Genomic DNA, 22,142 nt, shown 5'->3' on the forward strand with positions numbered 1-22,142 from the left:
CTTCTCCAATTTACTTCTTTAGTGTTCTGTAGTTTTCAGGTCTTTCACCTCTTTTGTTAGGTTGATTCCCAAGTATTTTGTATTTTTTGAGGCTATTTTGAATGGGGTAGTTTTTCTAATTTCTCTTTAAGTGGATTAATCACTTATGTATAGAAATGCATTTGATTTATGGGTATTGATTTTATATCCTGCTACTTTGCTGAATTAATTTATTAGTTCCAGAAGTTTTCTGGTGGAATTTTTTGGATCTTCTATATATAGAATCATGTTGTCTGCAAATAGTTTGCGTTTTTCTTTTCTTGTGCATATCCCTTTAATTTCTTCTGTTTTTTTTCTGATTGTTCTGCCTAGAATTTCAAGGACTATGTTGAATAGAAGTGGTAAAAGAGGGCATCCCTGTCCTGTTCCAGTTTTTAGAGGGAATGCTTTTATTTATTTATTTATTTATTTTCATTTAGAATGATGCTGGCCTTGGGCTTAACATAGATAGCTTTTACAATGTTGAGGTATGATCCTAATATTCCCAGTTTTTCTAGTGTTTTGAACATGAAAGTGTACTGTATTTTGTCAAATGCTTTTTCTGCATCTATCGAGATGATCATATGATTCTTGTCTTTAAATTTATTTATGTGATGTATTACATTTACTGATTCCATATGTTGAACCAACCTTGCGTCCCTGGGGTGAACCCCATTTGATCGTGGTGCACTATCTTTTTAATATATTTTTGTATGAAATTGGGCAGGATTTTATTGAGAATTTTTGTATCTGTTCATCAGGGATATTGGTCTGAAGTTTTCTTTCCTTGATGTGTCTTTGTCTGGTTTTGGTATTAGGGTGATGTTAGCCTCATAGAATGAGTTTGGAAGGGTTTCCTCCCTTTATGTTTCATGGAATAATTTGAGGAATACTAATATTAGTTCTTCTTAGAAGGTCTTGTAGAACTTGACTGAAAATTCATCTGGTCCTGGGCTTTTCTTGATTGGTAGGCTTTTGATGGTGTTTTCTATTTCCTTGCTTGAAATTGATCTATTTAAATTGTGTAGGTCCTCCTGATTCAGATAGAATAGATCATATGTTTCTAGAAAATTTTTTGGTGTCATCAAGATCTTCTATTTTATTGGAGTATAAATTTCAAAATAGTTTCTAATAATCTTCTGTATTTCAATAATGTCCATCATGATATTTCCTTTTTCATCAGGAATTTTAGTAAATTGAATTTTCTTTCTCTTTCTCTTTGTTATCCTGGCTAAGGGTTTATTAATTTCATTTATATTTTAGAAGAACCAGCATTTCTTGTCAACTTTTTGAATTCTCTCTTTTGTTTTAATTTCATTGTTTTCAGCTCTGATTTTAATTATTTCATGTCTTCTACTACTTTAGGTGTTGATTTATTCTTCTTTTTCAAGGGCTTTGAGATGTAATGTTAGGTTATTTATTTGTTGACTTTTTAATCTTTTAATGAATGAGCTTACTGCAATCAACTTTCCTCTTAGCACTGCCTTCATAGTGTCCCTGAGATTTTGATATGATGTGTTGATATTCTCATTTACCTCTAAGAATTTTTTTAACTGATCTTTGATGTCTTCTGCTACCCATTTCTCTTCTAATATCATATTATTTAGTCTCCAACTGTTGGAGTAGCTTTTATTTTTTATTTTATTATTGATTTCTGCTTTCATTTTCTTATGATATGATAGAATACAGAGTAATATCTCTATTTTTTGCATTTGCTGAGAGTTGCTTTGTGGCCTAATATATGGTCTATATTAGAGATGGGTCCGTGTGCTTCTGAGAAGAAGATGTATTTACTCGATGATTGATGAAATACTCTATATATGTCTGTTATATATAAATCATTTAATTGTATTATTGAGTTCTGTAGTTTCTTTGTTTAGTTTTTGTTTGGAATATCTATCCAGAGGTGAGACAGGTGTGCTAATGTTACCCAGTATGATTGTGTTGTGATCAGTTTCTTCTTGAAATTGAGAAGGGTTTGTTTGATATACATAGAACTTCCATTGTTTGGGGTATAGACATTTATGATTGTTATGTTTTGTTGATATATGGTCCCCTTAAGCTGTGTCAAATGTCCTTCTTCACCTCTTCTGACTACCTTTGGTTTGATGTCCACTTTATCCGTTATTAGAATGGAAACCCCTGCTTGTTTACATGGCCTATGTGAGTGGTATGTTTTTTCCCCATCCTTTCACCTTTCACCTGTGAATGTCTTTTCCTATGAGATGAGTCTCTTGAAAGCAGCATGGTTTTGGATTTATTTAATCCAATCTGTAAATCTATGTCTTTTGATTGATGAGTTTAGACCATTTACATTCAGGATTATTATTGAGATATGGTTTGTATTCCTGGTCATTTTGGTTTATTTTTGGTTTTTAAGTTGACTTGGTTTCTCCTTTGATTGGATTTTCCTTTAGTGTAGTTCCTCCTTTTACTGATTTTTATTGTTATTTTTCATTTCTTCCTCATGGAACATTTTGTCAAGAATATTCTGTAGTGCAGGCTTTCTCATTGTAAATTCTTTTAATTTTTATCATGGAAGATTTTTATTCCATCATCAGATCAGAAGCTTAATTTTGCTGGGTAGAAGATTCTTGGTTGGCATCCATTTTCTTTCAGAGCTTGATATATGTTGTTCCAGGATCTCCTAGCTTTGAAGGTCTCAGCTGAGATATCTACTGAGATCCAAATTTTTTTCCCCCTATATGTAATCTGAAACTTTAATCTTGTGGCTTTTAAAATTCTATCCTTTTTCTATATGCTAGGCATTTTCATTATAATGTGCCTTGGTGTGGATCTGTTGTAATTTTGTATATTTGCTGTCCTGTAAGCCTCTTGTTTTTTATTTTTCCAATTCATTCTTCATGCTTGGGAGATTTCCTGTTATTACTTCATTGAAGAGATTTGCATTCCTTTGGTTTGTATCTCAGTGCCTTCCCCTATCCCGGTAATTCTTATATTTGGTCTTTTCATGTTTTCCCATAATTCTTGAAGGTTCTCTTTACAGTTTCTCACCATCATCACTATGTGGTAAACTTTATTTTCAAGATTATATATTTTGTCTTCATTGCCTAAGGTTCTGTCTTCCAAGTGATTTAGTCTACTGGTGCTTTCTATTAAATTTTTTATTTGGTTTATTGTTTCCTTCATTTCAAGGATTTCCGTTTGTTTTTTTTTTCACAGTCTCTATGATTTTCTTGAAGTAACTTTTTGTTACGTGTATTTCCTCTCAATCTCTTTGGTGGAGCAGTCAATTGTTGCTTGTATTTGCTCTTTTAATTCATTCTTTGCTCTGCAGATCATTTTAATTATGTACATTTGGAATGGAATGTCAATGGAATCTATTATTGTATCAGCTTGGTGTGTTTCAAGCAATTTCTTCCCTTGTTTCTTCATGTCGTCCATGTGTCTTCCTCTCTAGCATTGTGGATTCGAGGTATTATAGTTTCTAACTTATAATCTTGTAGTGATTACCAATTCCTTGCCTGCAGGAACCTGAAATATGGTCTTGTTGGTCCTGCCTGTTGTCACTAAATGGAAGCCAGGTGGAAAGCCACTGCATGCATCAGCAGATGAGGCCATAGCATGGTCATTCTCCTCCTACCATAGAGTGGGCTGGGGTCGCTGTTGTCTGTTCCACTTCCTTCTGTGTGGCAAAAAGGCTGAGGTCACTGTCATCTGCTCCTTGTATTTTATTCAGAGACAGAGTCTCACTGAGTTGCTTCGCATCTCGCTTTTGTTGAAGCTGGGTTTGAACTCACGATCCCCCTGCCTCAGCCTCTCAAGCTGCTGGAATTACAGGCATATGCCACCACACCAGCATTTTTTTTTCTAATTTTTTTTTTAGTTGTAAATGAACACAATACCTTTATTTATTTATCTTTATGTATTGCTGAGGTTCAAATCAAGTGCCTCATGCACTAGGTGAGCTTTCTACCACTGAGCCACAACTGCAGCCCCTCCCTTTTTTCTTTAAAGATCCATTTATATACTGTGCTGTTGTCATGGATCACGGTTGAAGTATCTTATCTTTTGGAGATTATTGGTATTTTTAAAGATTTTTCTTTTCCTTGCATAGTTTTCCACTTCATTCAATTTGCTTCTCTCTGTTGGCTTTTCCCCCTTTCTTTTCTTTATTGCATGCTGAGGATGAAACAAACCTAGCCTTTTCTTTTTTTTTTTAATTTGGCACTGAGCATCAAACCCCATGCCTCACACATGCTAGAACACTAGTCAAGCATTCTACCACTGAGCTACATCAGCCCTATTGGGTTTTTGGTATGTTCCCCATGTTAAAGCTTTTTCTATTCTGGCTGGAGATTTTTGTTTGTCTGTGTCTATAAAGACAGTCACCACAAGTGGATTGACAGGCTAAGGGCTTCTGGGCCATGGCCCCTGAGGCTCTGTGGCTGCCCTTGAATTGACTTGGTCCTTAAGGGCTTCTCTTGTGGGCTGGTCACTTTTGCAGCCCCCTGCCTGCTGCCATGATTTCTGGAGTGTAGGAGGGTGAGCTCCTCTACTCCAGTTCTCCTGCCCTGGTGGCTGTGTGGTCCTCTTGGTTCTTAAAATTGAATACTCCCTGTCCTTTGTAACTGTCCAAGACAGGTGTGTGTCTAGAAGTGGCCTCCAGGCCTGAGAGCCCTGCAAGTGGTCCTTCCTGTCTCTTGCCAGGCAGAGGGCAGCCTCCATGGTGGGGATGGACTCTTACCAACTGCTTCTTAAACAGACTTTGAACTCACTTCCTGTTCCCCCTGCCTCCTCCAGTCTAGGGTGACCTTAGAAACTAGTGTCCTTGCCTACCAGGAGCTTGTGCTTGGCCTGGCTGAGCTCATGTCTACTGTGGCCTCAGGGTCTGTGTTTTCAGGCCCCAGGAGTATCATTTGGTGTGGTCATCTTTCTACTTCCCAGTGTATGTTGCTATTGGGCTCCTTTTCTACTCTCCTCATTCCTGCTGGTTATGATCTTTGAAAAAGCAATTTCTAATCTGTTACTGGAGACAGATTTGGGAGGAAAGGAGATGGATATGTGTTTCCAATTGTCCTTTCCACACAAGAGCTTACAATCTGTTATTTATCTTGAAAACTGATGAATGAGCCACAGCAGGGTGGAGGGGAGGAGGGATGAATTCTTCATGTGACAAAAATCCCAGCAATGGTGTTCACTTAGTTTTCTTAAGGCAGTGATTAGAAATACTGGGAAAGTAAAATAAGATGCTACCATGACTAGCAATTTAACTTCCATGTTTCCTTGTGGTTTCCAAAGTGGATTTTGGAGAGATTGAAGCAAGACACATGGAAGACCTGAATTGCAAAAGACTGAATGAAATCATGAGTTTGAGCCAGCCATTGTCCTCGGCCTGTAAGAAGATGACACACTACAACCTAGGCCCCAAGGTCCAGGAAATGGCTGAAAGGATAGACTCACTGACAGACAGCCACATCTTCCAGATCTTCTGGGAAGAAGCCGCAGAGTCATTGAACGATCCCAAAGGGGAATATGAAAGTCGACCCCTTGCACTTACAGAGGCCTATGAGTACTTATATTTGCCTTGTTACCAAAGGTTCATGAAACTGTATCAGGATCTGAAGTCAGGAGATATCACCTTTGCAGAAATTGATGTCATCTTCAAAGACTTTGTAGATAAATACAATGACCTGACTTTGGACCTCCAGATCATGTGTGAAGTACATCCTCAGGCCCAGAGGGGCTGGATCTCAGAGCATGTTGAGCAGATCAAGGAGTACCATAGCCTGCACCAGGCAATCAGCTCAGCCAAAGTCATCTGCAAGGTCAAAAAAGATTTTGGATTGACTGGTGACTTCAGTGTTCTTTACACTTTAATAAACTTTGTAAGTTATTTTCTGGGGACTCCTGTGAGGTGGGGGCCTACCTCAGACTCCTTGGAAGCCCCAGGGATTCTGGGACAGGCAGTGTGGCAGCCCCCCTGAAAGGCTCTGTCTGGGTTGCACTGAGGCTGGAACATTCCATGGCCTGCATTTTTACCTTTGCTTGAGATAGTGTGACTGTTCCTTAGCTAGTGAGTTTTCTTGGGTCGATCTGAGAACCAAAAATTCAGGATAGAGAAACCATACTCTTTCCAGAGGAATCTTATTTCATTAGGTTATAAAAGCACAAAAGGAAATATTTTGTCAATTGTCCAGGTACCTTTCCTAGTTCCAGCAGGAAGTACCAAATGATACATTACTCCTGTCGTAGGTCAGGCCTGAGTTTCTCCTTCCTGTTTTTTTTTTTATTGGTTGTTCACAACATTACAAAGCTCTTGACATATCATATTTCATACATTAGATTGAAGTGGGTTATGAACCCCCAATTTTACCCCAAATGCAGATTGCAGAATCACTTCGGTTACACATCCACAATTTTACATAATGCCCTATTAGTAATTGTTGTATTCTGCTACCTTTCCTATCCCCTACTATCCCCCCTCCTCTCCCCTCCCATCTTCTCTCTCTATCCCATCTACTGTAATTCATTTCTCTCCTTGTTTATTTTCCCATTCCCCTCACAACCTCTTATATGTAATTTTGTATAGCAATGAGGGTCTCCCTTCATTTCCATGCAATTTCCCTTTTCTCTCCCTTTCCCTCCCATCTCATGTCTCTGTTTAATGTTACTCTTTTCTTCCTACTCTTCCTCCCTGCTCTGTTCACAGTTGCTCTCATTATATCAAAGAAGACATTTGGTATTTGTTTTTTAGGGATTGGCTAGCTTCACTAAGCATAATCTGCTCTAGTGCCATCCATTTCCCTGCAAATTCTATGATTTTGTCATTTTTTATTGCTGCATAGTACTCCATTGTGTATAGATGCCACATTTTTTTAATCCATTCATCTATTGAAGGGCATCTGGGTTGGTTCCACAGTCTAGCTATTGTGAATTGTGCTGCTATGAACATCGATGTGGCAGTATCCCTGTAGCATGCTCTTTTAAGGTCTTCAGGGAATAGTCTGAGAAGGGCAATAGCAGGATCAAATGGTGGTTCCATTCCCAGCTTTCCCAGGAATCTCCAAACTGCTTTCCAAATTGGCCGCACCAATTTGCAGTCCCACCAGCAATGTACAAGTGTACCCTTTTCTCCACACCCTCGCCAGCACTTGTTGTTGTTTGACTTCATAGTGGCTGCCAATCTTACTGGAGTGAGATGGTATCTTAGGGTGGTTTTGATTTACATTTCTCTGACTGCTAGAGATGGTGAGCATTTTTCATGTACTTGTTGATTGATTGTATGTCCTCCTCTGAGAAGTGTCTGTTCAGGTCCTTGGCCCATTTGTTGATTGGGTTATTTGTTCTCTTATTGTCTAATTTTTTGAGTTCTTTGTATACTCTGGATATTAGGGCTCTATCTGAAGTGTGAGGAGTAAAAATTTGTTCCCAGGACTACAGAACCCTAAAGAGAGAAGTAGAAGAAGATCTTAGAAGATGGAAAAATATACCCTGTTCATGGATAGGCAGAACTAACATCATCAAAATGGCAATATTACCAAAAGTTCTCTATAGGTTTAATGCAATGCCAATCAAAATCCCAATGGCATTTCTTGTAGAAATAGATAAAGCAATCATGAAATTCATATGGAAAAATAAAAAACCCAGAATAGCAAAAGCAATTCTAAGCAGGAAGTGTGAATCAGGCGGTATAGCGATACCAGATTTCAAACTATATTACAGAGCAATAGTGACAAAAACAGCATGGTACTGGTACCAAAACAGGCGGGTGGACCAATGGTATAGAATAGAGGACACAGAGACTAATCCACAAAGTTACAACTATCTTATATTTGATAAAGGGGCTAAAAGCATGCAATGGAGGAAGGATAGCATCTTCAACAAATGGTGTTGGGAAAACTGGAAATCCATATGCAACAAAATGAAACTGAATCCCTTTCTCTCGCCATGCACAAAAGTTAACTCAAAATGGATCAAGGAGCTTGATATCAAATCAGAGACTCTGCGTATGATAGAAGAAAAAGTTGGCTCCGATCTACATATTGTGGGGTCGGGCTCCAAATTCCTTAATAGGACACCCATAGCACAAGAGTTAATAACAAGAATCAACAAATGGGACTTAATTAAACTTAAAAGTTTTTTCTCAGCAAGAGAAACAATAAGAGAGGTAAATAGGGAGTCTCCTTCCTGTTTTTAGCCTCACATTTTTAAAGTGTGTGTGGCCTATGTTTCAATAGAGACAGGCATGATAGTGCTTAAAATTTAGCAGAGTGTGGAATTGTCTATACCTAATCTTGAAACTTTTAGCACATCTGTTACTCTCACAAACAGAGAAGCCCAGAACTGGCAGGGCTGCTGTGCAGAACAGTTTTCAAAGTCCTTGAAGGCTTCCTCATGGCACTGGGTAACTGTGGACAGTAGCTTCTGCAGTGTAGCAAAGAGGGCCATGGAGGTCATACTATTTTTGGTGCAAGAGTGTGTCACACTCTTGCTGTAGCGTCTTCTTGTCCAGGCATGTGGGAAGGCAGGCATGGGTGGTCTCTGGTATAGTCTTCAGCAGAGCTTCATCTTTCAGACTGATGACTTCGAGGCCACCCGTCATGAGAGACTGGACCAGATCAGCCCACAGCTCATCCAGGCCAAGAAGCTGCTACAGGATATCAGTGAGCCCCACTGCCAGTGTCTAGAAGAGCTGGCCCTGCAGAAGGAGCTGGTCAGCTGGCTGCATGAGGCTCTGGGAGGTAGGCGGGTAGCTCAGTTTCAAGTGTTTGCCAAGTTTTGTTCCTGAACTTGAGGACATCCTGCCTCAGTCACTTGCGTGTGTTAGGTGGGGGGCAGCGTCTGCTTCCAGGAGTTTGCATCAGGGCGGCTTTTCAGAGTTCTGGTTAAAACTGTTTTCTTTTCTGCTCTCTCCATCTTTGGATACTGGTGTCATTTACTTCAGTATCTTGACTCCTTTTGTGCCTTCCAACTCATTCTGCTAGAGGACTAGGCAAGCTCTTGCACATAAGTGGATGTTGCTGCAGCAAGCTTGCAGAAGCTGTGCATTTCTCTCCAAGTCTAGGGCTGGGCAGCCTATGTGGTTGTATAGATTAGATAGAGGGTGGGGGAGGGGAGGTAAGAAAGGCCAAGTAGATGGAGCAGGAGCAGCACTGGTGCACCACAGAGGCCTGGCAGGACACCTCCTGATAGCATCCAGAACTGTGCTGCTTGTACTCCTGAGTCTGCTTTGATGTACAATCTTTGATTGGTAATTAACTCAAGAGAATTATCTCAATTTTTTAAAATAATTAATCATCTACATATTTTTTACCAACTGAACCTGTTTTTGTTTAAGTGATGATGTTTGTGGATTAAAGGAAATAAGGTACACACAAGCCTAGAACAGTGCCTGGGAATTGTTTGGTAAAGGTTAGATGTTGGTCAGTGGTGTCATCATATCCTACAAAAGAAAAGGTATCCTGGAGTCCTAACTGAAGGCAGGAAGTGGAGCAGGCCCTAGATGTTTACTTAGTGTCTATATGATGGCCTCACTAAGGATCATGCCCCAGGTATGAGTTGTGCAGCTTCGTGGAGTTGTTCTGTGCTAGCCCCCTTTCTGTCTCAGGCATCACCGAGCTCCAGGTGTTTGTGGACCTCGCCTCCATCTTGGCTGGAGAAAATGACATTGATGTGGACCGGGTGGCCTGCTTCCATGATGCTGTGCAGGGCTATGCGTCCCTGCTGTATAAGCTGGACAAGAAGTCAGGCTTCAGCGAGTTCATGGAACTGTTGAAAGAACTCTGGAAGGCTCTGCAAAACGACCCTCACCTGCCCAGTAAGCTGATGAGTCTTGTTCCCGGTTCCAAGGCATGGTGATCTTGCAGCCCGAGGGAACTGCTCTGCTTTGAGGGCACATGGGCAGCCATTTAAACTGATGTTGAAAACCAGGTTTTCTTCATAAATGGAAATGCTTTTTTTGTCTTGGGTTTGAAGAGAGCTATGGAACTGCATGTCAAGAGTACTCTCCACCCTACAAGACAGGAGTGGAAAGAGCACAATAGGAAGTGTAAAAGAGGGTGTACAGTGGTTTTCTCTGAATGGTAGTAATTGTCCTTTATTTTATTACTTTTGGGTATTTTTCACAATTGATATTGATTAATTTTTTATCAGAAAAAAATAAACATTTAAGTAAATTGCCTGTACCAGAGTCTTAGTTAACCAGCACTACATAACTCACCCAATGAGCAGAGATGTCCAGAGGCCTGCACCCTCCTCAGGACAGCTGGTCCTGCATGTGATTGGAGGGTGGGGAGATAGACAGTTTTCCTGCTAGAAGCTTACATTCTCTTAAAATTTTCCTAAGTTGTTCTGGCCATGCTCAGGGACCATGGCAGGACATTAAGAACTTAGGGCTCCTGTTCAGTCAGGCATCTTTCCTCAGAGGGCCTTTGTTCTGAGAACACAGCAGGATGGTGGCCTCCCACCTGGCTGCATGTCCTGTGGCCATCCACCCAATCATCCATAAGTGCAGGCCACGTGCACTCCATGTGCACTTGTGTCAGCTAAGAACCAGGCACCAGTGCATCTACACTGAGTGGCCAGGGTCCTTGGGGACCAAGCAGGGTCCTGAGGGATCAGGCAGAGGCACCTGAGTCAGCCTTAGGCACTGGGTGAGCAGCTACACCAGAGCCCTGGAGGAGAGTGGCTGGAGTTTGCCCAGCAAGGGCAGAGGCAGGAGGAGGATAGGGAGGAAGATAGTCATTCGAACCCTGACCCATGTTCTCTGCTTTTGTCCCAATAGCGAGATTCTGCCAGGAACTTGGAGTGGCTGAAGACAGTGAAGGAAAGCCATGGATCCATTGAGCTCTCGTCCCTGTCCCTGGCCACAGCAATCAACAGCAGAGGCATCTATGAGATCAGGGCACCCACAGGTGACCAGAAGGTGAGCCCTCCCAGATTCCAGGTGCACTGTTGGTGGCACACACTGGCCTGCTGCAGAGTCAGGGTTTCAGCCACTAGAAAATGACCTCTAAACATGTTGTGCCTCCCAGATCTCCCCAGATGCCATCTTGCACCTGATCCTCCCTGGGGGTCACAGTGGCCTAGAGCCAGATCGCTCCTACACTTTGGAAGAGCTGAGGGATCTTTTAAACAAGCTGATGCTGATGTCTGGCAAGAAAGACCACAAGAGTATGGAAGTGGAGAGGTTTTCTGAGGTGAGCAGGTGCCCTGTTGCCTCAGGCTGGGCATGCAAATGGAAATAGGCAGGGGTTGGCCTCTGGTGGACAGAGTGGTTCCAGAGAGTGGAGCTTGTGGGTCTGCAGGGTGCACCTTGCGTGGAGTCACATCTGAGATGGGACAGGCCCTGGGGCCATCAGCTCCTCCAAAAGAGCATCAGAGGGATCTGTCACCACTGGTGGTTAATCCACTGCATTTAACAGGAGGTGACCAGGTAGATAGTTCTTAGGAAGAAGTATGAATGGCTTCATTTACTTTGTAAATTGGCAAAATCAAAAATCTCAAGATTCTAATGGGCACTCTTCATCAAAACTAAAGTAACCAGGGCTGGGATTGTGGCTCAGCAGTAGAGCGTTGGCCTAGCACGGGCGGAACCCCGTTGCGATTCTCAACACCACATAAAAATAAAGGCATTGTGTTGTGTCCATCTACACCTAAAAAATAAATATTAAATAAAAGTATTCAAGCCAGGTGTGGTGGCACATGCTCGTAACACCAGTGACTCAGGAGGTTGATACGGGAGGATTGCAAGTTAAAGGCCAGCCTCAGCAGCTTAGTGAGATCTTGTCTCAAAATAAAAAGGGCTGGGGACATAGCTCAGTGGTAGACTACCCTGGATTCAATCCCCAGTACTGAAAAAAATCTGAAGTAATTGTTGACACAGGTTATTGATTTATATAATAGTCTCTCTCTCTCATGTAAAGTTTCTTTTGTTACAGTTTATTTGTACTTCACAATTGACATTTTTTTCCCCAGTGCTGGATACAGGGCCAGGGCCTGGCACATACTAGGCAAGTGCTCTACCACTGAGCACAGCCCAGCCCACAGTCGACATTCTTATCTTCCACTTGATCACTTCCCAAAGATGGGAACCCACTCCTTAGGCTGATCGTGTTTCCCAATGACCCTGAGGGAGGAGTGAACCCAAGCCCCTTCAATTAGAACCTGTGCGTGTCTAGATTGGCACGTCCCCCTCCAGTAGTTCACTGTGACATATGCCTTATGCCCCTGTTTCCCCCAGTTATTCTGCCATGTGCAGCGGCTCGTGCAAGCCTTCCTGAACCTGTACTCTGCGGGAAACATGCTGTTCCGGACCTGGACTGCCGAGGTCTACTGCTGCCCCAGGAATGGCGTCTCCATCTGCATGGACTTCCACTTGGAGTTGGTAAGCCAGTTGACAGAGAGTGGGGACATCACCCGGCTCCTGGAAGCCCTCTGCAGGAAGATGGAGCACTTCTTGGATGACTGGAAGGAGTTCATGAGCAGGAAGCGCAGGGAGCACTTCTACCTCAACTTCTACACGGCCGAGCAGCTGGTCCTCCTGAGCACTGAGCTCAGGAAGCAGAGTCCCAGCGAAGCTGCCCTCATGATGCTGTCCTTCATCAAAGACAATTGCACCCCAGCTGACATCTTAAGGGCCACCGAGGGGTTCAACGAGGCCCCCAGACACCACATGAGGACAGTGATGGAAGAATTACCACCATTGCAATCCTCTAAGATCAGCCTGGTGACCAAGCTGAGGGCCATCATGGAACAGTCCCTGGAGAGCATGAGTGTCTTTCTGCCTGGATGCCTAGACCTGGAGGCCTTGGGCCATTGTCTGGCTCACCTGGCCAGGATGGGCGGGCCTCCTGTGGAGCGGTCTCTTCCTGTGGGCCTGCAGGCTGGCAAGCCCAACCTGGTCATATGTGGCCACCCTGAGGTGCTGTTGGCTGCCCTGGCTATCTGCATGCAGGCCCCAGGCCAGCCCCTGCCCACCTTCGATGAGGTGCTACTCTGTACCCCAGGGACCACTGTTGAGGAGGTAGCCCTGCTCTTGCACCGCTGCCTGGCCCAGGTTTCCCAGGGGCACAAGATCTACAGCCTGCTGTTTGCGGATCAGCTGAGCTATGAGGTGGCCTACCAGGCAGAGGCTCTCTTCCACAGCCTGTGCACACAGTGTCCCTGGGAGGACTACCAGCTGGTGCTGGTCTGTGATGCAGCACGGGAGTGCTGTTACCTGCCCTCAGCCTTCAGCCAGCACAAAGTCCACGTCATCCCCCAGGCGCCCCTCTATGCCATCCAGGCCTACTTGGCACATCACTACCGGGTCCCGGCACAGACCTTGTCAGCGGCAGCTGTGTTCAGAGACCGGATGTGTGTGGGGATCGTGGCCTCAGAGAGAGCAGGACTTGGTAATGAGAGTGCTGGGATGGGCAGGCAGTCTCTGAGGGCTTCCTAGTGTCCCCTTTCTCTGTAGCAGAGGGCACCTCAGCTGACAACCCTCTGCAGGTGGGAAAGTGAGTCTCAGGAGGGTCTGACTCCCTGTGGTCAGTGCTTCCCCTAGAAGGAGCCCCCTTTCCATCCAGGTTGCAGTTCCTGGAAGCCCTGATCCTCTCCTTGCATGGACTTCTCTGCAGGTCACTTTTTTCCTGCATAACCTCCTTTGACCTATTCCGGGTTGTGTTGGTGTGAGCAGAAGAGGCACAGCTGCTCTGGCTCCAGGAAAAGAGTGCCTTTGCATCTTCCCTTTAGTCACTGTCATGTTTCCTTGGAAAGAGGTGGTGACTTCCATTCTGTTGACTTCAACCTGTGAGCATCACTGTGCCCTGTCCAGATACAACCTGTTCTCTCCCCCACTGGGGGACATGCCTCTGCTTTTACTTTATTACACTTCCACCATTGTCATCATGGGGAATTCAAGGATGCTGGGTGGGTGACAGCTAGGGACTCTGGCTTCATGATGGAGTTGTGCTCTAATATGATGTTCCGTTGCATCAGTTTTGAATTTTATATAGAGAAGTAACTTTTTAATTTTTTTTTTTAGCTGGGGATTTATCCCAAGAGTGCCATACCCCAGCCTTTTTCATTTTTTATTTTGAGATATGGTCTCACTAAGTTGTTTGGGGCCTTACTAGGTTACTGGCTGGCCTTGAACTTACAATCATCCTATCTTGGCCTTCCAAGCTCCTGGGATTATAGGCATGTGCCACTGCTCCTGGCTGAGAAGTAATTTCTAATCTCTCTGGAATCTGTTCCTCTTGATCCATAGGCTTAGGATCTAATTTCCTTGTTTTAACATTATAGGAAAATCTCTCTATGTGAAGAGATTGCATGAAAAATTGAAAAAGAAGTTAAACAGTGAAGAGGTGCCTTTAAAGATTGTTCGGTTGACTGACGCTCAGGTGGATGAGGGCCAGGTCCTGGGCTCCCTCCTGTCTTTCTGGGATGTTCAGTATTGGAAAACGCCCATGATATTCCACTTTGATGTGACTGCTTCGGTAAGTGCCCACATGGCAACTGAATAGCCACACCAGAAGGCTCACATTCCCAGGGCCCCATCTGCTTCTCTTTGAATGAGGAGTCCCTTCCTTCTATGCTTGCCTTCTCCCAAGGAAGAAGTCAGGAGGGTCCTGGAGGTTGGGAGGAATGGTTGGCAATTGTGTATTTTCAAACCCATGCTTCTCTGTCTTTAGGTACAGACTGGAACTTGGGTCTTTCTTTTCAAGATCCTCATTTTACAATACCTAATGGATATAAGTGGGAAAATGTGGCTTCAGAACCCATGCCATTTATATATCATTGAAATTACAGAAGGAAATTCAGTACTGCCAAAGAGGTCTACAAAGCTGGTATGTACACAGGGCATTTTCAGGTGGTCATGGCACACCTTTGATTCTGTGGCTTGAAGCCTGGGTTGACACATCTTGGTTGTTTTCCACTTTCACCTTAGGGTAGCTGTGAGTACATGTTAGGGGAAATGCATGCTTGGACTTAGATCTTAATGATGTCTAGAATGAGAATACTCTCATGTTGATTGGTAGCATCTTGGATTCATCTGGATATGTCAGATTGGTTCCTATGTCTGGGGTTGAATTCCAGGGGTGCTGAGTGTGGAGGATTCCTCTGTTGATGGCCACTGTCTCCCTTACTGCCAGTGAAGAAGACAGTGAGATGTCATTCATGGAAACCTGTTAGCTGGTGGGAGTTCTATTGTTACACATGTGTTCATGCTTGGTGAAGAGATCAAGTCACAGGATTGGATATAGCTTTCTGGTTCATAATGCAGATGCCATAGTTGAGCTTCTGTAATGCTCTAACATGCAGATGCCAGCCTCTGTGAACAAGAGGCTGCAGAAAGCCACATGCATTCAAGTGATTGTTTTTATAAAGGTTTATCCACAGGAGACCACGTGGAAGGTTAACACATATGGGCATCTTTCAGGAAATCAAATTCTAACTTCTATTTATGTCTCTTCTTTGCAGAATCCACATGCCCCCCAGTTCACTTTTCTTGACATCTTCCCCAGAGTCACCTGCAGACCTCCCAAAGAAGTGATAGCCTTGGAGCTGAGCCCTGAGAGGAGCTTCATAGAGCCTGGAATGGATGAGAGAGAGTTCTGCAGTGCTACTTTCCAAAGACCTTACCAATATTTAAAAAGATTCCATCAAAAACAAAACCTAGACACATTTCAATACCAAGCAGGCTCTGTTGAAGGTACCCCAGGGGAGTGCATCCAGCACCTCCTCATATATTGTGGGGTCATCAACCCCTCCTGGTCTGAGCTCCAGAACTTTGCTCGGTTCCTCAATTCTCAGCTCAAGGACTGTGAGGCCTCTGTGTTCTGCAATCCAGACTTTACTGGAGATACACTACAGGGCTTCAAGAACTTTGTGGTCACCTTCATGATTGTCATGGCAAGAGACTTTGCCACACCAACACTTCATACCTCTGACCAAAGTCAAGGGAAGCACATAGTCACCATGAATGGGGTTGATGAGGCAGAGCTCACCCCCTTCACTCTCTGGATGAGGTGGGAGTCAGAGCCTCACCCATATGTGTTCTTCAATGGTGACCGTGAGACCATGACATTCATAGGCTTCCATCTCCAGCCCAATGAGAATGGCAGCGTTGATGCCATCAACCATCTCAATGGGGAGATAATCAGGAAAGATGTCATGACAGAAGAACTGTACAGGGGGCTGTTGCTTCAAGGCGTGCCCTTCAATGTTGACTTTGATAACCTGCCCAGACACGAGAAACTCTTGAGACTCTGCCGGCCACTAGGAATTCCTCAGGCCTTTGACCCTGATGAAACATATGAGCTTACAATGGACAACATGCTCAAGATTCTGGCCATTGAAATGCGGTTCAGGTGTGGGATCCCAGTTATCATCATGGGAGAAACTGGCTGTGGGAAAACCAGGCTCATTAAATTCCTTAGTGATCTGCAGTGTTGTGGTGCCCAGGCTGAGACCATGAAGTTGGTCAAGGTTCATGGAGGAACAACCACAGCCATGATTCACTCCAAAGTCTTAGAGGCTGAGAAAACTGCCTTATCCAATAAGGACTCACACCAGTTGGACACCATCTTGTTCTTTGATGAAGCCAACACAACAGAAGTCATAAGCTGTATTAAGGAAGTCTTGTGTGACCAGACTGTGGATGGCCAGCCCCTGGAGGAGGACTCAGGCTTGCACAACATAGCTGCCTGCAACCCTTACAGGAAGCACTCTCAGGAGACCATCTGCCATTTGGAGTCAGCTGGTTTGGGGTACAGGGTCAGTGCAGAGGAGACAGCAGACAGGCTGGGCTCCATTCCCCTCAGGCAGCTGGTGTACCGTGTCCACGCCCTGCCCCCGAGCCTGATTCCTCTGATGTGGGACTTTGGGCAACTGAATGGCACTGCTGAAAAGCTCTACATCCAGCAGATTGTGCAGAGACTGGTGGACCATGTCAGGATCAGCGAGGACGAGACTCATGTAATCACGGAAGTGCTCTCTGCCTCTCAGAGGTTCATGAGGAACACTGAAAGTGAGTGCAGTTTCGTCAGTCTCCGGGATGTGGAGCGCTGTGTGAAGGTGTTCACATGGTTTCATGGCCGCAGCGAGATGCTCTTGGTGAAGCTGAACACCTTTCTCTGTGAGACCAGTGTCAGCAAAAATAACTTCAGGAGAGACCCCGTCCTCTGGTCCCTGGTACTAGCTGTGGGGGTCTGTTACCATGCCTCCCTAAAGGAGAAGGAGTCCTACCGCAGAGCCATTTGCAGGTATTTTCCAGAACCATATGACGACAGCAGAGTCATCCTGGACAAGATCACATACGCACAGGATCTTTTCCTGAGTGGGGTGCCTCTGAGGAAAACCATAGCCAGGAACTTGGCTCTGAAGGAGAATGTCTTCATGATGATCATCTGCATTGAGCTAAAGATACCCCTCTTGCTGGTGGGAAAGCCTGGCAGCTCCAAATCTCTTGCCAAGACCATCATGGCAGATGCCATGCAAGGCCAGGCTGCACACTCCGCTCTCTTCCGCAGCCTGAAGCAAGTCCACCTGGTGTCATTCCAGTGTAGCCCCCACTGCACCCCATAGGGCATAATAAACACCTTCAAGCAGTGTGCTCGCTTCCAGCAGGGGAAAGACCTGCAGCAGTACGTGTCTGTGGTGGTGTTGGATGAGGTCGGCTTGGCAGAAGATTCCCCCAAAATGCCCCTGAAGGCTCTGCACCCACTGCTGGAAGATGGGTGCATTGAAGGTGATCCTGTCCCCCACCAAAAAGTCAGCTTCATAGGTATTTCCAACTGGGCCCTCGACCCTGCCAAGATGAACCGAGGCATCTTTGTGTCCCGCGGCAGCCCCAGTGAGAAGGAGCTCATAGAGAGTTCCAGAGGGATCTGCTCTTCAGACAGCCTGGTGCAGGGTCTGAGGGTACTTCGCTCCTTTTGCCAAGGCCTATGAAACAGTGTGCAGCAGGCAGAACAAGGAATTCTTCGGGCTTTGTGACTACTATAGCCTCATCAAGATGGTCTTCGCCACCGCCAGAGCATCTAACAAGAAGCCTTCTCCACAGGATATTGCACAGGCAGTCCTTCGGAACTTCAGTGGCAAAGATGACATCCCTGCTTTGGACATCTTCATGGCCAGTTTACCTGAGGCCGGGTGTGTGGAAGAGGTCAGCACCCTGGAGCTCATCAAGCAGAACATTTGTGGGAGTATGCAGAACATACTCCCAGCAGTGGGAGAACTGGAAGAAGCTGAATCCCGCTACTTGCTCATACTGACCAAAAACTACATGGCCCTGCAGATCCTGCAGCAGTCATTCTTCAGTGAGGACCAGCAGCCTGAGATCATCTTTGGTTCCAGTTTTCCCCGGGACCAGGAGTATACCCAGATCTGCAGAAATATCAATTGGGTGAAGATCTGCATGGAGACCGGCAAGATGGTGGTGCTGCTGAACCTGCAGCACCTATATGAGAGCCTGTACGATGCACTCAACCAGTACTACGTCTGCCTTGGGGGCCAGAAGTACGTGGACCTCGGGCTTGGCACCCATCGTGTCAAGTGTCAGGTCCACCCTAACTTCCGCCTGATTGTCATCGAGGAGAAAAATGTGGTGTATGAGCAGTTCCCTGTGCCCCTCATTAACTGGCTGGAGAAGCACTACCTGGACATCAGCTCGGTGCTACAGGGGTGGCAGAAGAGCATTGTGCAGGAGCTCATGCAGTGGGCAGAACAGTTTGCTGATGTGAAGGCCCATACGTTCCTGGCTGGGCACAAGTACAGCCCTGCTGATGTCTTCATCGGCTACCACTCTGATGCCTGTGCCTCCGTGGTGCTGCAGGCTGTGGAGAGGCAGGGCCCCGGGGACCTGACAGAGGAGCTATACCACAGGGTGTCTGAGGAAGCCAAGCTGATCCTGCTGGACTGTGCCACACCAGATGCTGTGGTGCGGCTGAGCAACTCTGCATTGGGCTCATTTGCTGCGCAGGTGCTGTCGCAAGAATACTGGTACAAGCAGCAGCATCACTCCTTTGCAGATTTCCTCCAGGCCCAACTTCGCAATGGGGACTCGGAGTGCCATGCCATCTTCACAGAGGTGACTGCCCCACAGCCTTTCCCTTTCCTCTTTCACCCAAGAGCCCTGGTCCCTGGGGCCCAGAGGTTTTGACTCTCTTCAAGATAGTGTGCAGTCTAGGAAACGGGTGTGTTTCATACAGGCACAAGGAGGATAAGTTCAGTTAGGCCTCTTTTTGACTGTGAGTAGAGCTCTGCTCTGAGAGCAGCATTGGGCACAACATTCAGGTCCCAGAGTGCTGGGTCCACCTGGGATGTAAGTGAATTGGTCTGCTTCCCATCCTTTGACAGAGTAAGAGTAATGGATGAGAATGTCTCCCATGCAGGTGCCCTTAGTGTGTGTCATAGGTGAAAACTGCACTCCAGGTAGGGACATGGATCTTAGGTGGTTCTCCTTAAGAGAGGCTTTTTGCACTGAAAGAGAGGGCTGGCTGGGCCAGTGTCAGAGGCAGAGGCCTCTGTGGGACACAGGTGTTGAGTCTGAATCTGCATCTGTGCAAGAGACCTTTAGGAGATCACTGATAGACGGTAAAGTTCAAGCTTTGAGTGCTGGGTCTCACAGGGATGGAATAGGTGGAGAGACATGTGGAGGGCCTTGTCAGCAGCCTTGAGCTTTGTCTTGCCTGCACAGAGAGGAGCTATGAAGCAATATGTATGTGGACATACCCCACTGCCCCAGTGATGGGAATACAGTGGAGCAAGAGACTGACATTGAGAGGATAGAGCTGTCAGGAGGCTGCTGGCATGGTGCAAACTGCAGACAGTTAGCAGGCATTAAGGGGAGGAAGGAGGTGGAAGACAGCCTTCCTGAGCTCACTGTAGCTTTGTGCAATCACCATGGAGAATCCAGGAACAGCAGTGGGTTTGGCAGCTAGTGGTGGTGACATCCGTTTGGGATAGGTTTGGATGTCTGCTCTATGGTTGGATGTGGGAACCTGAAGCCTATTCATAAGGACAGGCCCAGAGAAGGGGTCTGGAATTGAGTGCAATAGCACATGCCTATAATCCCAGTGGCTTGGGAGGCTGAGGCAGGAGGATGGGAAGTTCAAAGCCAGCCAGCCTCAGCAACTTATGGAGGCCCTAAATTACTTAGTGAGACTCTGTCTCAAAATGAAAATTAAAAGGGCTAAAGGGGTTGGCTTGTAGCACAGTGGTAGAATGCTAGCATGTGTGAGACACTGGGTTCGACCCTCAGCACCACATAAAAATAAATAAAAAATAAAGGTCCATTAACAACTAAAAAATAAATAAATTTTAAAAAAGGGCTGGGGTTGGGCTGGGGATGTGGCTCAAGCGGTAGCGCGCTCTCCTGGCATGCGTGCGGCCCGGGTTCGATCCTCAGCACCACATACAAACAAAGATGTTGTGTCCGCCGAGAACTAAAAAATAAATATTAAAAAAAAAGGGCTGGGGTTGTTGTTCAGTGGTTAAACACCCCTACATCTAATCTCTTGTACTAAAAAAAAAAAAATAGAAGGGGTCTGGAGAGCTGAGGTCCTACATGCCTAGGAACATCTGGGTTGGCACCATGGGATGTGGTCCATGGCAGAGACTTGGGAACTACTGAGGGGAGGAAGAGTTGCCCGTGGCTAACTCCATCTGATAGCAGGAAGCCAGATTACAAGAAGAAATGGCATTGTGCTGAGCCCTAAAGGATCAGGAGGCTCTCAGGTAGGGACCAAAATAGGAAAAGAGACATTGGCTTCTCAGAAGGCATCCGAGGCATCTTCTGGCCGGGGCAAGTCTTCTCTCTGTCATCTGTTGACCCTGGAGGTTCTGCTTGCCTCAGCCATTCCTTGTATGTAAAACCTGCTCGGGGTCGGGCTTCTTTTTGTCCCAGTGCCCCCTGGTCCTGGGTTCTAACCCACCACTCTGTGCCCTTGCTTGAATTCTGGCTGATGGATTGCGCACCCACATTGCAGGTCACCACCTTCTCCAGACTGCTGACGGGCCATGATTGCGAGGCCCTAGGGGAGGAAGTGAAGGGCTTGGCCCCGAAGCCCGTGATCCTGTCACTGCAGCAGTTCGACACCGAGTACTCATTCCTCAAGGAAGTCCGGTGAGGTGTCCTGCCTGGCCATCACCCTCAGCCTCCATCCTAGGTATATGGTATCCCATGATGGGGCATGGTAGCCACTCGAAAGGAACTCTGAGCACTGGACACTGTGAGAAGGTCATTGCTCAGCCTCATGGTATGCCCTTCCAGCCCCTGTCATAAGTGGCCTTCTCCACAGCTGTATCATCTGTCTCTTGATATTTGTGTAGCCCTTTCCTTCTCCAGTGGATTGCCTCCTCACCTTGTGGAAGGAGACCCTACTGGATGCTGTATTATTCTGCATGGCCTGTGTTTCCCTTCACTTTGTGGAGTGTTGTGATCCATGTTTATGTTTTGTTTGGTTTCACTTATGCTAGGAACTGATCTCATGGCTGCTCTACCACTGAGCCACATCTCCAGCCCTTTTATTATTATTATTATTAATTTGCAGACAGGGTCTTGATGAGTTGCTGAGACTAGCCTGGAACTTGTGAGCCTTGTGCCTCAGCCTATGGAGCCATGGCTGCCTGTGTTTTAGGACAGAGGATTCACTTGGGTGATTCAATTTTTCTTTCAGAAGCAGCTTAATGAAGACAGCCAGACGTAAAATCCTCATTGTCCAGTTGGATTTTGATGATGGCGCTCACAGTGCTCAGCTCATTGCATCAGCTAAGTATGTTCTTAGTATTTTTTCTCAGGAAACACAGGAAGCCAAAATCTACCCAGGACCTCCTGAAGAATTTATTTCCTGAAAGCAGTGTGAAAATAAGAATGACTTTCCCTCCCAGCTCCTGACATGGGCTAGGGAAGCTAGAGAGGAAAGGATGAAGGAAAAGGCCAGTAATGGCACAGAATTGGTGAAATGCAAGAAGTGTCAATAATGGAATATTTGTAGTGTGTAGAAGAATGTGTTAAAGCTATGTTTGCAGTCATTTTTTGGTCATTTTAATTTTTAATCACAGAATTAGGATTAAAGTTTAGTCTGGGATGTAGCCTTGTGGTACAGCACTTACCTAGCATGTCTGAGGCCCTGGGTTTAATCCGCAGCACTGCATAAAAAGAAAAAAAAAAG

General features: G+C 45.5%; 1 protein-coding gene across 1 annotated transcript in view; it reads left to right on the forward strand.

The window, feature by feature from the left end:
• LOC308631647 (E3 ubiquitin-protein ligase RNF213-like) overlaps positions 1-22,142 on the forward strand; it is a gene marked incomplete at its 5' end in the record, with an annotated part of 106,652 nt that overhangs the window by 43,360 nt on the left and 41,150 nt on the right. Inside the window, 13 exon segments of the mRNA XM_081263027.1 lie at positions 5,281-5,867; positions 8,558-8,723; positions 9,590-9,811; positions 10,770-10,906; positions 11,016-11,180; positions 12,224-13,376; positions 14,269-14,462; positions 14,658-14,813; positions 15,448-17,550; positions 17,554-17,885; positions 17,887-19,057; positions 20,958-21,094; positions 21,648-21,743. Of these exon segments, the coding sequence (XP_081119153.1) occupies positions 5,281-5,867; positions 8,558-8,723; positions 9,590-9,811; positions 10,770-10,906; positions 11,016-11,180; positions 12,224-13,376; positions 14,269-14,462; positions 14,658-14,813; positions 15,448-17,550; positions 17,554-17,885; positions 17,887-19,057; positions 20,958-21,094; positions 21,648-21,743 (6,619 nt within the window).

This window comes from Spermophilus citellus, assembly GCF_964194105.1.
Source record: "Spermophilus citellus genome assembly, chromosome: 12".
NCBI lineage: Eukaryota > Metazoa > Chordata > Mammalia > Rodentia > Sciuridae > Spermophilus > Spermophilus citellus.